Source organism: Semicossyphus pulcher, unplaced genomic scaffold, assembly GCF_022749685.1.
Source record: "Semicossyphus pulcher isolate SPU_LCO1_2020_fin unplaced genomic scaffold, fSemPul1.0.p SCAF_9, whole genome shotgun sequence".
NCBI classification, from domain to species: Eukaryota; Metazoa; Chordata; class Actinopteri; order Labriformes; family Labridae; genus Semicossyphus; species Semicossyphus pulcher.
Window position 1 is genome coordinate 20,287,415 of NW_027211770.1, and position 14,503 is coordinate 20,301,917.

The 14,503-nt window shown below is 40.6% G+C and overlaps 2 protein-coding genes across 3 annotated transcripts; both read right to left on the reverse strand.

The window, feature by feature from the left end:
- Positions 1-1,222: 1,222 nt before the first annotated feature.
- On the reverse strand, positions 1,223-5,111 carry LOC138584071 (uncharacterized). The gene is made up of 5 exons (XM_069656203.1): positions 4,511-5,111; positions 4,042-4,148; positions 3,666-3,737; positions 3,218-3,364; positions 1,223-3,039 (listed from the first exon to the last, which is right to left on the reverse strand). Exons 1-5 carry the CDS (start codon positions 4,521-4,523, stop codon positions 2,686-2,688), a joined length of 693 nt encoding a protein of 230 aa, XP_069512304.1. The 5' UTR covers positions 4,524-5,111; the 3' UTR covers positions 1,223-2,685.
- Positions 5,112-6,541: 1,430 nt separating this feature from the next.
- On the reverse strand, positions 6,542-14,245 carry flcn (folliculin). Of its 2 annotated transcripts, none has more exons than XM_069656063.1 (12): positions 14,040-14,245; positions 13,654-13,866; positions 13,327-13,473; positions 12,971-13,192; positions 12,680-12,846; positions 12,485-12,576; positions 10,431-10,594; positions 10,108-10,221; positions 9,217-9,340; positions 8,350-8,472; positions 7,232-7,334; positions 6,542-7,148 (listed from the first exon to the last, which is right to left on the reverse strand). In XM_069656063.1, the coding sequence occupies exons 2-12, from the start codon at positions 13,864-13,866 to the stop codon at positions 6,941-6,943; spliced, it is 1,677 nt and encodes a 558-aa protein (XP_069512164.1). In that variant the 5' UTR covers positions 14,040-14,245; the 3' UTR covers positions 6,542-6,940. The 2 variants fall into 2 exon arrangements, with proteins under 2 accessions (XP_069512164.1, XP_069512163.1); XM_069656062.1 differs by having other exon boundaries at positions 13,315-13,473.
- Between the last annotated feature and the right edge of the window lie 258 nt (positions 14,246-14,503).

Here is a 14,503-nt window from a genome sequence, read left to right on the forward strand (position 1 = left end):
CTCTGCTGCCAGGAAAAAATCAAACTTGCAAATATTTGTGTCGGAAATTGCACAAACTACGATGCTTAAACATAAATGTTGATCCATTCTGATATCCGGGGAGTTAAGTGAATGTTAAGGGTTGTCTGTCCCACCCTGGAGAACATTTGTTTTAGGAATCAGATGAATCATTTCCAGATTTTGAGGTCATGCACTGACTAGGGACAGGATCAACTTGCTCTGTGTGAGTCAGATTATTGCATTTATTTCTAGTAAATGCAACACGTGTGTTAAACCAGCAGTTTAAAGCCTGGTACTGAGACTGGTCAGCATGTCCTGTGATGGGAACTTGATTTTGCAGCAGCAGCCTCATCGTGGAGTAGACTATATTTATATATTTGCTATTAACAGGTACTTGGACATGTGTACTGTCCAATATTAAAAGCACTGTCCACCGTCCAGAAGAATAATACAAGAGCCTTTGGTTAAAATTTTGTTCTCCCAGTAGGTCCAAATGTCCTATTCTTGCATTGCTATGTCTAACTCTTCTGGTATGTGCATTCATTCTGTGTCACATCCTTCAAAATTATGAAATTCAGTTTGAAATCTTTCAATGAAAACCTGAAGTGCAAGCCAAAACTCACTGTTCCCACAGCGTCCAAAGCCAAAAGCCTCGATCTGTACTTTAAGGATTATGAAACATGCAGGAGGATCCAGTGAGGACAATGGTGCACATTACATGCGTGGGTGTGTGCATGCAGGGGCAAGTGTAAGCAGCAAATGGTTCACTTTTATTTCTCGTGCAGATCTTGACAGAAGTCAGAACATCCCTGGAGTTGTTTTCCATCCAGAGCGCATTCCTCTCTCATCTGCAACTCATCTCTCACTGTTTATCAAAGTTACAAAACAGTTGTGAAGGCTTTGTACACTGAGAATGAGTCTTTTAAAAGAGACGGCAGTGATTGTTGAGCTGAAACAAATCCAACACAGTCTGTGTGCTGCTGTGGCAATGGAAAAATTATAAAGAAAATATAATCTCTTTTAGAGTGTAAATATAAATATTTAAGGGCTGACAATAGTGGAGGAGGAAATACTCAGATCTTTTAAAAAGCAATACCATAATGTAAAAATACTCTGCAACACATAATACACAATAATAAACTCAAGTAAAATTATGCAAATATTCATATTAAAATGTATTTAAAGTAGCAAAAGCAATGCAGACATAAGCTATAGTTTGTGTATAGGGTAAGCAAATATATCATTCTGTAAAATAAGCATCATAGATGCGTTAGCATTTCACTGTTAGGTGGAGGTGGGGGTCATTTTACAGACTTCATTAACTTTTTTGTAGTTTAATTCAGAACAATGCATCATATCTGTAAAGAAACCTGCTGTCAGATGACTGTAATTGACCATATCCGCATGGCAGCCATGACATTCTTATGATGTCACTCTTAGGTTGAGAAGCTCAAGTGCTGTTAAAATGTCATACCGCTGTGTTCTAGTTTGTAAGACTAAGGGTATCTGACCAATTGACATCTTTATCTTTATTATTATCTTTTCACAGCTTCTCAATTGAACAACAACTGAAAAGACAATTAACACTAGAGATAAATCAAGTCACAAATTAAAACAACGTATTTGATAACTCATTAGCCTAGCCTCAGTTAGACAACAACCAATGTTAGAATTAATTACAGTTAGGTAATGTAACACAACATATTGGAAATGTGTAAGTTTCTAGCCAACATAATGTTTACAAGGCATTTACTTCCTAGCTAACTTGATGTTAGCTAGTAATTTGTTGAATGCTAATATTAGCTGTAATCTTAGCTAATATAAAATTAGTTTTTAACTATGGCCTAATTTCCCACAGGATATTCCCTTTCAATAGTCTTTTAAGTTAGTCATTAATCGAGAAGCAGTGAATTTAAATTTTTTATATTATATTTATAGGATGTATAACCAGGGAATACAGTAGCAAAACAATACATCAGCAGCATTGAGCGTCACATTCTGCGTATGACGTCAGAGGAAAATGGCCACTGTGTAAATTAAGTGAATGGCGTAAAAAGTTAGATATAACTGTGAAGTTGTCACGGTAGAATTGTCAATTAGCATTAACAAGTACAAGTAACTCAAAATTATACTTGAGTACTGTACTTGAGTATATGAACTTCCCATCACTAAAGACAAACAGCAACGTTCACAATAAATATAGCTTACAACCTTCGGTTAGTCAAGCCAAAAACTAATATTGTATATATCTAAATGTCTTTAATTTACAATTATGTACAAAAGTAAACACCCATAGACTGTAATATCTTACATTTACACAACATTAATTGTAAACAGTGATGAATTCCACATCAAAAGACGATGGCTTACGGTATGTGCATTGGCTTTATCTCTTGTTAGCATACATAGCATTGCTAGCTGGAGCTTGTGGCTGGCTCTAGAGATGACGGCTATACGTGTATATGTGTATGATATCAGTTGTTACAGAGCACTGCTGAACAGTGAACGTAGCTACGTGGACTAGCTTTGGACATTAAACGCAACAACCTGTGCATGTCACTTCATGTTAACAAAAGCTTACTGTATTCAAACACAGACACAAGTATAAGAAAACAAACATTCAGTGCCAGGAAATGTCTTTGCATTTTGTGTGCATAATCGAAAAGATCCTCTTTTTTTTAGCAACTACGGCAACAACCACCTGTAGAGTTTGAATAGCAGGGGGCTCCAGAGGGAAGCGTAATATGATGAGGATGGAGGGCCACCGCTGGACAGCAGCTGTGTAATGTCAATCCTCCTGTCAGGCTGAGCTTCCTCCTTGCCGCTGATGGCTCGCGTGGTCAAGAGTCTGGCCCTCGAGGGACCGTAGTCCTTCCTCACCACCGAGGGGGGCAAAGTGGGCAGGACGCACGTTTCAATCGAAGATGTGCACCCTACCTCGAGCCAGCGGGTGAAAAGTTCTGACGTCAGCTTGAGGAGTTCTTCCGGAGGGGAAGATAATGTGGAGAAATGATCCAGGTCTGTCTCCTCCTGGAACATCTGGGACGAGGACACAAGAGTCAAATTAAGATCTCAGATGGAAGGTGAGACACGCAATCTCGTTCTACTTAAATTCATGTTTGAAACATTGAATCACATGTCAAATAAGGAGACATGGCCTTTTTCTGCAACTTTCTGCAAAGTTTTGTGGTAATATATATTTGAAAGGTAAACCTACCTCTGTATTTTTGTTCTTCCTTATAATTATATCCAGTGTCCGCTTCAGATCGAGGATAAGGGAGTGATTTAGGTGCTCATCCCAGAGGTTTCTGAGCAGCACATGCCAGGAATCCAGAAGGACGACTGCAGCAGGGAACACGCAGCACTGCAGGGAAACAACAACGCAACAACCCTAAAGTTAAGTTTAGCGTGCTAAACACGTGAATAGCCACCACAAAAACCACATCCATTGCTCATTAAACAAACAAGACTGCAGGCTACCTAGAACAACAATCTTTTGCTAGACACAGAACTTACAAGACCTCTTACAGTAGCTGAAGAAGGTAAAAGTTAATGATTAAAAAAACTAGATGGCTTGTGTTGGGGAAAATTAAACTTTGACATATATGTTTCATTTATTGCACGTTAAACCTTTCTTCCTTGTTTTTATCTGATAAGCAACTCACCGGATCAGTGTCACAGAGCATGCTTCTTGTGTAATGGTGCACTACATAGTAATTTTTTGGAAAAACTGTTCTCTGGAAAGAGAAAGAGGAAGGAAAAAATAAGTGAGCACCAGAATTAATAAATAAGACTGACAATTACACATTTTGATCCATCAGATAATTGTGCAGGTTATTTGATGACCTATAGTGAGATATTCACCTTTCACCCCCTTTTATACAATCTTACTGATAGTCAATAACAAGTAATTGTACTGTTTAAAGGGCAAGACAAATATTAACTCTCATAACCACAGACTACAAACAGGATGCTTCTCATTTAAGAAACACTGTACGATCTACATAAAATCATGAACAACATCAAAAGTTCTCAACTTACAAATCCATTCGGATTAGAGTCGATGGTCGTTTTAATGTTTTTCACACCTTCCCAGTCAAAGTCACATCCACCACATTGGACAGTCCAGAGTGATAGCAAGAGCAAAACTGCGAGAGGCATGAGTAAAAGGCAAAGAGACAGAACACATTCAGATAATTGATGGAAACTTTCTGTGGTTTTGTAGCTTGTTCACACCGCATACCTACTAAGAATTACATCATATCCTGCCTCAATTAGCTATTTCTGCAGAAAAAAAACCCATCTTGAAACATGACCTGTTGTTGCAATAGCTCTGAATAAACAAGCACACCGGAAATGCTATTCTAACAATTCAAAGTGATCAGTTTTAATACACCCTTTGTACTCGACTATAAATAAACCTGTTCTCATAATCCTGTATTTTTCTCTACGGGCTTTCAGAATAAAGTTTGCAAGAAGCATTAACACGCATGTATTTCTAGTTCCTCACCTGGCAGTGACATCCTTTTTATCTTTCTAAGAAGGGACACTTCTCCATTTCTCTTGTTGACGGCAATCACTCTGCAGACGGGGGTTTCTGTGTCAGTCTGTGAAAGGCAAAGTTTCCTCCTCTGTCGTTTCTTGAGGTCTTTGACACAGAGTACGCTGCTGTGTCTGCTCTGCTCACAGCTTGATATTCCCTCCTCTTGTTGACATCCCTTATGCACTCCGTCCTTTTGAGTTCCTTTGGTACTTTCCACAAAAAATGCCTCATTTATCCTCTCACGCCATCCTGCTCTCTCACTTTGGATTTTCCCACTTAAGCCTGACTGGCTGCAGCCTTTTTTCCTATGAGAGCTGTTGTTGTTTTTTCCTTTTTTGTGTTTCTTTATCTCTTTCCCTTTCCCTTTCCCTACTCACCACTGACCTAGAATCTTCCTGAACAACCTAATTTGATTCACTCCCCTCTCCCTCGCAGCTGGTCAATGGATAAAGCGGGAGAGAGTCTGGCCTCCTCTTCCTCTCTGTCTCTCCCTCTGGCCACTCTGTGTATCCTCACTCCGCTCAAAGTGAAAGTGCTAGGCTGGATTGCTTGTCTGCTCCCTTTAAGTCTCGGCCACTCCCACCAACACACGTTGTACCTCGGCCCCCTCCCCCCCCTTGCTCCCCACATTCCCTGACACCCACCCACTCTTACCCCCGTCCTCCCCTCCCCTCCTCCAAACCAGGCCCAAGGAGGCTTAGTCATGCAGTTGGAGCGTATGTTTTTCATTTTGACTCTCCCCCACACCTCTGCGCCCTCAGATCCCCTGCTCTTTATCCATCCTGATTAATCATCACATGATCTTTCCTTCTTTTTAAAAAAAATAAATCACATTCCTTTACAAACAGGATTGCAACACAACGTTGTCAGAACTTGCAAGTCATCCCATGTGTGACAGCCTTCTGCAGTCATTGCTGTTAAAGTGGGCTGCGCAGAGGTGGATGGTGTTGATTGTGGTGTCTAATATTGTGCACAGCTGTCATCACATTGTCCCCTCAGGTTATGTGAAGCATCATTATATTTCTGTAGATGTTACAGGGGGTGTTAATTACTCATGAAAGGAAGGAAATGCAAAGTTATTTCTTCGTATCAAAGAGGGTCTGTTCTTCCAAGTGTCCTGTTTTGAACACAAGCCAAAGGCAGCAAGGCAGTTTCCTTAAGTCTCCTCTGCGTTTAGGCGAAAAGGAAACTAGAGAGCAGCAGCTGGATTAACGCTCCCAGAGGCATCATCAACTCGAAACCTCTTCACCTACACGATGCATTTTAATGACTGTTATATATATCCAGTCACTTTGTCGTCTTCCTGTTTCATACGTTGTTGGATATTGAGGAGGGTAAATATGCAACTCATTATGTTTGTGTTTCTATTTGTGCAACTTGCAAAATGAAATCCAGATTGGAGTAAGTCAGAGAAAACCATAACAATAAAAAAGTCAAATCTTTGAGGACACAGCAGCACACTCACAACGTTGAGACATTTTATGACAAGAAAAGCTGGAGTCAGTTCTACTTAGCCACTTAATTTGGAGTTTTTCGCAATCACTCCATAGGTATGGGTCAAGTTAATAAAGCAGCCCCGCAATTTAAACAAAGCCGCATGTTGCTGAATTTTATTGACTGAAGTCTGCAAGCTTCAGCAAAGCAACAGGCTCAAATAACTCCGGTATGAACAGAAAAAACCTTCTTTATAGTGGATCATTGTGCAGCTAGCTCATTAAGAAGTTAAAATCCTGCTGATGTGGTCTGCAGTACTGGAGCGAGGCCTTGTTATGCAACCGTTTTGTACTGTTCAGGACAGAAGAAAACCTTAAAAAAAGAAGTGTTGTCTTACACCACTTGGGGCTTGTTGGCCAACAGCCACTCAAACAAGTGAGTGAGAGCAGGCGGATAAATGCTTCTCTGCTTCTCCAGTTCTCTCTCAATTTTACTTTATTCTTCCTGTTCACCACAAGATGGAGCCAAGTGTGGAATTTAAAACAAAAGGATGCCAGCGACCGATCACATTCATTTATTTCCTTTAAAAACATCAGTAAACAAAGTGCAAAGTCTCTTTAATAAGTTAGAATTCACATATTAGTTAGAAAATACCCTCGGCTATAATTCCCTTTGACAAACAAATGCAAACATTATCAAGACTGGCTGAATGTGTTAATCTGTTCTGGCTAGTAATCAGGGTTATGACCAGTAGATTTCTCATTACTTAAAGGGACATTAATGAATGAACCAAAGCATTCCTGACATCCATTCACACCCCTCTTTCATTCCCCTAAAAGTCCCAAATACGTAAAACTGATGATGAAAAGATTCTTGCTTTCACTCTCCCTTCTTTAGTAATTTCCCCTCTTTTCAGCTCCCCTTTCTTCCCCCCTCTACCTCCTCCTCCTCCTCCTCTCTTTGTCACTGGCTGGGGCTCCTCTCCCCTCCTCGCACGGCTGTCATTAAATGACTCTTGTAGGTTTTGCTGAGTCCCGTCATCCAGAACTTAAGCAGCCTGACGTTGTCCTCCTCTCCCGGCCCCGTGGCCCCGAGGAGGGTAAGAACTTTCTGGGTGTCCTCCCTCCCCCGACCGTCCACTTTGGAGAACTTGAACAGCACTTTGACTTTACTGAAAGACAGATAATCTATTGTGAGATGGAGAAACCTTTCTTAAACCCAGGTCTTATTGATGAATGAAAGAATTATACTCACTTCATCCACTCTTCCTTCAGACACAACAGGCAGTGAGACACGACGTCCACAGACAGGTTCTCATTAGACAGAGCCACCTCAAGCTTGTTCAGTAACGTGGGGCCTGGAAAAAAGAAAACAATTATTTGACCATGATTTTATTGTTATAAGTAAACCCTGTTCTTTCCTAAAAAGAAAAAAGTCTTTCCTGCTACTTTAAGGGGGAATTTGGGTACGTTTTTTTTGTAACCAGAAACAGCCGTTCTCCTCACAGCCACCAGACTCCACTGACAAAACTATTCAGTTTATCTGTTGGTCTACCACGGCCTTGTTTGATTAGTTTGTTTAACTTTGGTGTTTTTTAGGATGAGCTCTGATCCAACACAAAATAATAATAATAAAAATAAACAATCAAGGCAGTGGTAGACAAGCAGCTCCTGCAACGTAAAATTACTGTTTTTGCCAATGGAGTCCGGTGACTTCGAAGAGAGCAAACAGTTTGTATTGTAAAAAGTATGTTAACTGTAGCGGTCCATAAAAGGTCTATTTCTGTAGGAATCCTGTCTGTAATGTTGTCAGACAGTAAGATAAACAATCTGAGCCTCTCAGCGGCAAAAACAAGCACTTTCAATGGCTGTGGTTTGATTGGACGCATTCCAAAGATTAAGTTGCAGCCATTAAAGTCCGTCACCTATTAGTCATTTACTCCCTCAAATGTGTAAATATACGGCCCAAGTAAAAAAAACCAAAATACCACAATTCCCCTTTCATTGCCTCAATCAACAGGGGGTTGTTTTTGCCCAATGCGTAATCCTAAAAACTGGTGAGCCGAACAGATTTCGATGGAGGTTGCAGGAAAGATAAACATTTGCTGTTATTCATGAGGGACCTGAAACTGGGTTCCTTGGTATTGGACATGTCTGGGCATTTTCCTATTCACATCTGTTCTTACTTTAATGGAAAAGAATCTGGCATACAAAACCCTAATGGCTAAATCACTGCCAAATCAGATCCACAAAAATGTCGAAAATATATTCAAAGATGAATCAAAATCTATCATTCGTTCAAGTCAGCACTGCGTTGGCATCCATTGGCAACAAACGTCCAATGACTATTTATAAACTCAGGTGTTTGCTCACCCTTGTCTGTGGGCTGTGTGTTGGCACTGCTGATGGTGAACTGATAAAGCGAGGGGATGTCTTCACCCACAGATGAGATCTGGCAGCTCCTCTCTGAACTGACATCCACCAGCACGGAAAACTCTGCAGGAAAAAACAAAAGGAAGTTAAATCAACTAAATATGACCTGCTGGTACAAGTGTTCCACCTTTAAAGGGGCCCGATCTTTTATGTGGATGTTCTCATATTCTGCATGGGTTTCACATTTTTGGGTGTTTATTATTCATAGTGAAAAGTGAAAACTGCATAATTCTGTTTTCCAGAATTACATGTTCAAAAAAGGTCGCCTCTGAAATGGGCCGTTCAGAACAGCTGCAGGTTTCTAAGTAGAACCTTGCTTTCACTGAAATCGACCAATCGTCATTCACGGTCATTCACCTCAGGCTGCCTTCTTGCATTAGCTTACAGTCAAGTCGTCAAGATTTCAACTTAGCATTTCGATACCTCTTGGCGATTCTGGCTCGTACATATAAGGCCGAATAACTGATCCTAGAGCAGCCATGTTATCTACAACTTTGGAGTGACAGTGCAGTGAGGCCACTCCCCCACGTGAGATTGCACACGTAGGGGAGGGGCTACGAGGTCACTCCAAATACTGTTAGCCAATCGTGGCTGACTTTGAATGGCAAAACGGCTTGTTCGTTTGAGGAGGAGGGAGAGGCTCCGAAAAATAATGAAATTAAAATATGTACACAATTTTCAAAACGAAACAAACTTTACCAACGTGAATCAAAAACACATTAAAATGATAGAAAATTTATTTCATATCTAAAATATGTCCCCTTTAAAGGCAACATATCACCTGCGGGTCCACAGACTCTGTGTTACCTGAGGAGCTGACGTGTGTCGGAATGGGCACATCTGGACTGAGACCCAGGAAGTTGCATTTGTAGGCCTCCTCATACTGCGCGCTGTACGGCACGGAGCGCACACAGCCGACTGGAAGCAGAGACTGATGGGAAACAGAACAGAGACTATAAACTAAGTAGACATGTTAATGGCCCTGTTCAGACATTCAGTTGATCTGGCAGAGAGGCCTCTTTCAGATAACATTTTGACTCGTCACAGAAGGGAAAGCACAAAGTTTAATTAATACCATAAATGGCTGAATTCCATTTAGCTGCTTCAGGATATTATGCACTCTGGCTCAGCGTTAGACTGTCATGACTTGCAGGGACACTTGGAAATAACATAACTAATGTGATTAGTAACACCTGAGTGAGTAAAAATGTCTGCTGTGGAAAAAGGCAAAGGGAAGTATAAAAAGCATGCAACAACTCATTATAATCAGCTAAAACTCCAAACAATTACATCCAAATCAATACCGAAAAGGTTCACAAACATTCCACTTGAATATCTTTCAACTGTAAAAAGGAAAAATTGTTGTAATGTGAAAACATCTACATGCTCTGTCTTGTTTTTGCATTTTGCAGGGAAGTTCAGGGAAGCAAGTACAGGCAAAGAAATGTCAAGGTGTGTAAATGTACCATGAACAATAATACAGTGCGGCTTCAGGTCAGAGCTGTTCACAAAGTAGATAAACATTTTTGTTGAGAAATAACTGAACCCAAATATCATCAGTTACATCACATCAAAAATATTTCAGTCTCAACAACATGAAAGTGTTTTATAACTGATCCTAATTTCTGTTTACCCACATTGTAATAACACTATGCCTCCTAACCAGACAGACAGGGACACAGTGTTAGAGCAGAGTACCTTGAGCACTGTGAAAGCTGATTGGATGAGTCCGGGGTCTGCTCCTCTCCATATGACCTGATTTCCCATGAGCACGTGCCACACGAGCTGACGAAACTCAGCAGCCCCGAGGTCCTGTGGAACAAATCAGATACATGATGTGAGCTAATGTGGAGATCAGATTTAAAGTCTCTTATTGTAATAATTTGTATTCTTTATAAGTAATTAGAATCATTTTAATGCGAATAAGATATACATTTTTGCTAAAAATCTGTTTTCTGTTAACTTACACATTTAATTGTGCTTAAAACTTAATCACAAGCTCAGAAAGTACCCAAATGTACCTGTCTCAAATGCCTCAGTGACCTAAACTTGGGCCCCGGTAATTCATCTAATTTCCCATCATCACACAGGAAGTCGTGGGCCAGCTCACTCTCTGATTGGTGCCGCTGTGACTGAGAATCACCTCCTTCTGCGCCCTCCCAGCAGCTCATTTCCTCCTCTTGCTCTGTTGGAAACCAAGATGGGATATCAAAACAGAGACAGCGATGACCAAATGCTTTACAAAAGTTTGGAAATTCCACCAGAAATGAACAAAGGGTCATTTTGATATCACACGCCATTTACTGTTACAGACGTCACATGATGCAATGCGTCTACTATTTCCTAAACTATGTCAGTAGTGTACAACTCACCTCTTTTTTATGATTCACTCTAATCGCGATATGACAAGCCAGCTCATAATGACACAACTATTAAAACTAAGTTCTTCAATAATTATTTAATAATATTTTGTAATTCATGTGCATTTGATAATCCTGTTGTAACTCTGATTCACAGAAGTGCAACAGAAATAAAGTTTACTCACTTACAATATTAAGATAATCGGACAGGGGATTAAAATTCCACACCTTAAGAGCCGCGCTGTGCCGGAAAATATTTGTAAATCTTTTAATCACTTTCTATTCATGAATAAAAATTGTGTAAACACGTTCTTGAAAGGCAGCGTACCAGAATACAATGATTCAGTGGATCACGCTGTTGTTCTGGCCTGGATGTCTCGCACTGACTGACCCAGTGAATCAGACTTTCACAGGAGACGTTCAGACAGATGATAAAACTACGACACATTGTGCAACACGTGACATCTGCCCATATCATCCTCCATCAAGAGGCCAAACCCTGCCAGGAAGGCAACACATGTTGAGGCATTACTCAGGTTACTGCGGTTAATATTCAATTCAATGCGATTTTCCATTTGATTAAATTCAAAGGTTTAAAGGGGATGTACGTACATATGTACCAAAGAGAACGGTCTTTTTACAAACTGTCCTCAGATATCTTTGGTTATGATTTGGTGCTATACAAATAAAAAAATTGATCGATGATTGATTGATATGTTTCAAGAACAATTTATCAAAACCATCCAACTAAACAGCGATCAAATATTTGGACAGTAAATACAAAACAGAGCACTACCACTAATACTATGTCCACCATATTGTTTAAAATACAACATGATAAAAAATATATAACAAGTCAACATTAAAACGTGTGTGTGTGTGTGTGTGTTTTGAATGCATGCATGGTTGTAGTATTGGGCAGATAGGCCTTGTCTGCAACTCCTGGACTATTTTTATGTTTGAGGTCATTAAACTCTTGGCAACCTAATTTAACAGAGGTCAACTTGTCAAGTAACTATTGCTCATTTCTCTGACTGTGCAAAGATTTTTTACTTCCTTTTTTTAATTCAACTTTGTGATCACTGAGCCTGTGCTTGGTTCTGATTTCCATCAGCCTGCACTTGGTTCTGATTTTCATCACTGACAGTAGAGTAATATTCTGCCTATTCATATACTTTTTGCTAGAGCCCAACTGATCAGGGAATTTTGAGACTGACCGCGAGAGGGAAAAATTCACTTTTTTTTTTTTTTTTTTTTTTAACCTCTATGGCATTTTGTTGTTGTTTTCGTTGGAAAGAAATAGACCTTTTCTGTGTGGATTGTGCTCTAGTTTTGCACTGATATGACTCAAACAAGGTACTTAGAAAGCTGCTTTCTTCAACAATCAAAAATCTTCAACATTATTATTCATTGTCAACCAATTCAAGTCCAGACCACCATCTGCTCAGCTTTTATTTTCTGCTACATGTGCTGCAGACAGTGATAAGAGTATTGTCATTGCAAAACTAAGAGATGATACATTTTCTAAATCAAACAAAGCATTGTTTCAAGATTCTATGCTTCTGTAGGAGGCATTTATCGGCTGTCTGATGTATCAGTCAGGCTCTACTATTTCCATTGTTTTTTGATAAGTTGGACAATGTATCATCTTATTCTTTTACCCAGGTACAGGCTTGAACAGGTGTCAGATGGTGAATCACAAAAGTGTGCATTACCTGTCTGTCTCTCTATAAGCACCAGTGTGTCCTCGGTTGGAGCCCCCTCCAGCAGCTTCTCTGTCAGACGACTACCACAGGCCTTCAGCAGCCTGGAGACCATGTGAAAACACAAATTTGCATGTCATGGTGGTTTGATGGAAGAGATGACAGTTTGTATGTCATAGCAGGACAGCTGATTATATATTGACTCACCAGCTAAAGGAGGAGTGCAGGCTGGCCCAGAGGTTGGGGTGCTGGGTGAGTGAAGTTAGTGATCTGGCTGCATTGCCACTCCTTTGATGAGGGAAAACTGCAGGTGAGAAGACGCTGTTTATCCTCACCGCTCGCTGGGGACAAACTCCTTGTTCACCGTCAAACACCTGATGGAGATCACAGAGCCAATACATTAAGGCCCTAATAGATACGAGCCTGTGGAATAAGTCTTCATGTTTCTATTTGACTTTACTGAAAAGAAGGCATGCAGTGGTCATGTGTGCACTCTACCTTGAGGGCTGTGCTTTGTAGGCTCTGTATAGTGAGTTTAAGGTGGCGTAACAGGAAAGGCCAGGAGTTGATAAGGTAGATCCTGTCCATTGCTACCATGACGATACTGTACCAGCGCTGGAAGCCCCGAGCCAGGCTGTCTTTGATAAAGAAAGTGTGAGAAAACACAAAACCATGCTGCTCATCTCCAAAGAATATCGGCCCTTCACGTCCAGGACACACCTGACAATAAAGACAGAGAGAAAATCAGTGTATGTGTGCTCACAAGGTAATAAAAAAATAATTTGTTACATGTATTAAAAGCATGAAATCTGTGACTCCAACACACATTTATGCACACGTACGTCACTGTTTACCTCACAGCTGAGGCTGCGTACGCAGGCCTGGCGGACCACACTGAAAAGCTGCGGCTGTCTGGGATGCTGGTGGCTAAGGAAGCGTATCCCTGTTTCATCATCAATGCTCATAAAGCCTGGGTGAGATGCAGGAAGAGATCGACATCCCTATAATGCAAGGAGAAGAAAAAAATCAGTGCTTTGAGATACATGAAAAGACTATGGATTCACTTGGAAAATTTCGATAGAGTGTTATAATGTAAAACACAGGTAGAGAGTAGAGTGCATATTTCTCATAAGCTCATGGTTTATTGACATGCTGTCTCCGCCCTGTCAACCTTCACTCACGTCACACATCTCTCCTCTCTGTGTGGCTGAGCTGTTGGCCCTCATGGTCAGCCCTTCACCTTCCCGGTCACCATCTCGGTCCCTGTCCCCAGGTACTGGGGCACCAGCCTGGGATGAAGGAGATGGGGATGGAGGGTGAAGAGCCTCAGTGCAAAACAACGTCCGAGGGCCATGGAGCTCACAGAAGTGACAGAGAGCAACCAGGGCATTCATCTGGAGAGGAGAAAGCAAGTTTATTCAAATGTTTGTTGTGCTGAATGATGATGTTTGAGTCTGATATGCACAGTAACAAGCAGTAAATCACCTTATATTTGTATCTGATCAGTCACTGACATTACTAGGGTTAAGACACGTTCATTACAGCTGACATTATTAGACGGTCTTACCTTCAGCACAAAGCCAAGTTAAACAAATAACTTGTAGTCAAAGCCACTTCACAAAAGGACATTCATTGGTCGCAACGTCCGAACAGCCGCTACATAAAAAGCAGCATATCAAAATAGTCAGTAGAACGATCTCCGTTTAGTCCGTTTTCAGAAAAACATGATTCTAAGCGAGTCAGATTTAGGGTTTCTACACTTTTCTACTTGTATTTTCCTTCTGTGCAGCTGCTAGCTGGCAATAACATATCATGTCACATGACGCAGAGTCACGCGCTCTGGTTCAAGTGACGCATGGCAGCTGGCCGTGTTGCCTTTTCACAAATTTAACCGTTAAATCAGAATTGTCCGACTTTTTCTTAAAGCTATAAGAAAGTCAATGAAGGACATATTTATTAACTTGTATAGAGGTGTTTGTAATATTTTTAAAATAGCATTTTAAGCCGAAAGAGAAATAAAAACTACATTAC

Bases quoted from the DNA above. Each gene is read 5' to 3' on its own strand.
- LOC138584071 (XM_069656203.1), bottom strand. The intron at 3,738-4,041 runs GTAAGTTGAGAA...TTCTCTTTCCAG, and splicing joins ACTCTAATCCGAATGGATTT to AGAACAGTTTTTCCAAAAAA. The intron at 3,040-3,217 runs GTAGGTTTACCT...TCCTCGTCCCAG, and splicing joins GGAAGAACAAAAATACAGAG to ATGTTCCAGGAGGAGACAGA.
- flcn (XM_069656062.1), bottom strand. From the start codon at position 13,866: ATGAATGCCCTGGTTGCTCTCTGTCACTTCTGTGAGCTCCATGGCCCT. The intron at 13,193-13,314 runs GTACGTGTGCAT...CTTTATTGTCAG, and splicing joins GCTGTGAGGTAAACAGTGAC to GTGTGTCCTGGACGTGAAGG. The intron at 12,847-12,970 runs GTAGAGTGCACA...GATCTCCATCAG, and splicing joins TACAAAGCACAGCCCTCAAG to GTGTTTGACGGTGAACAAGG.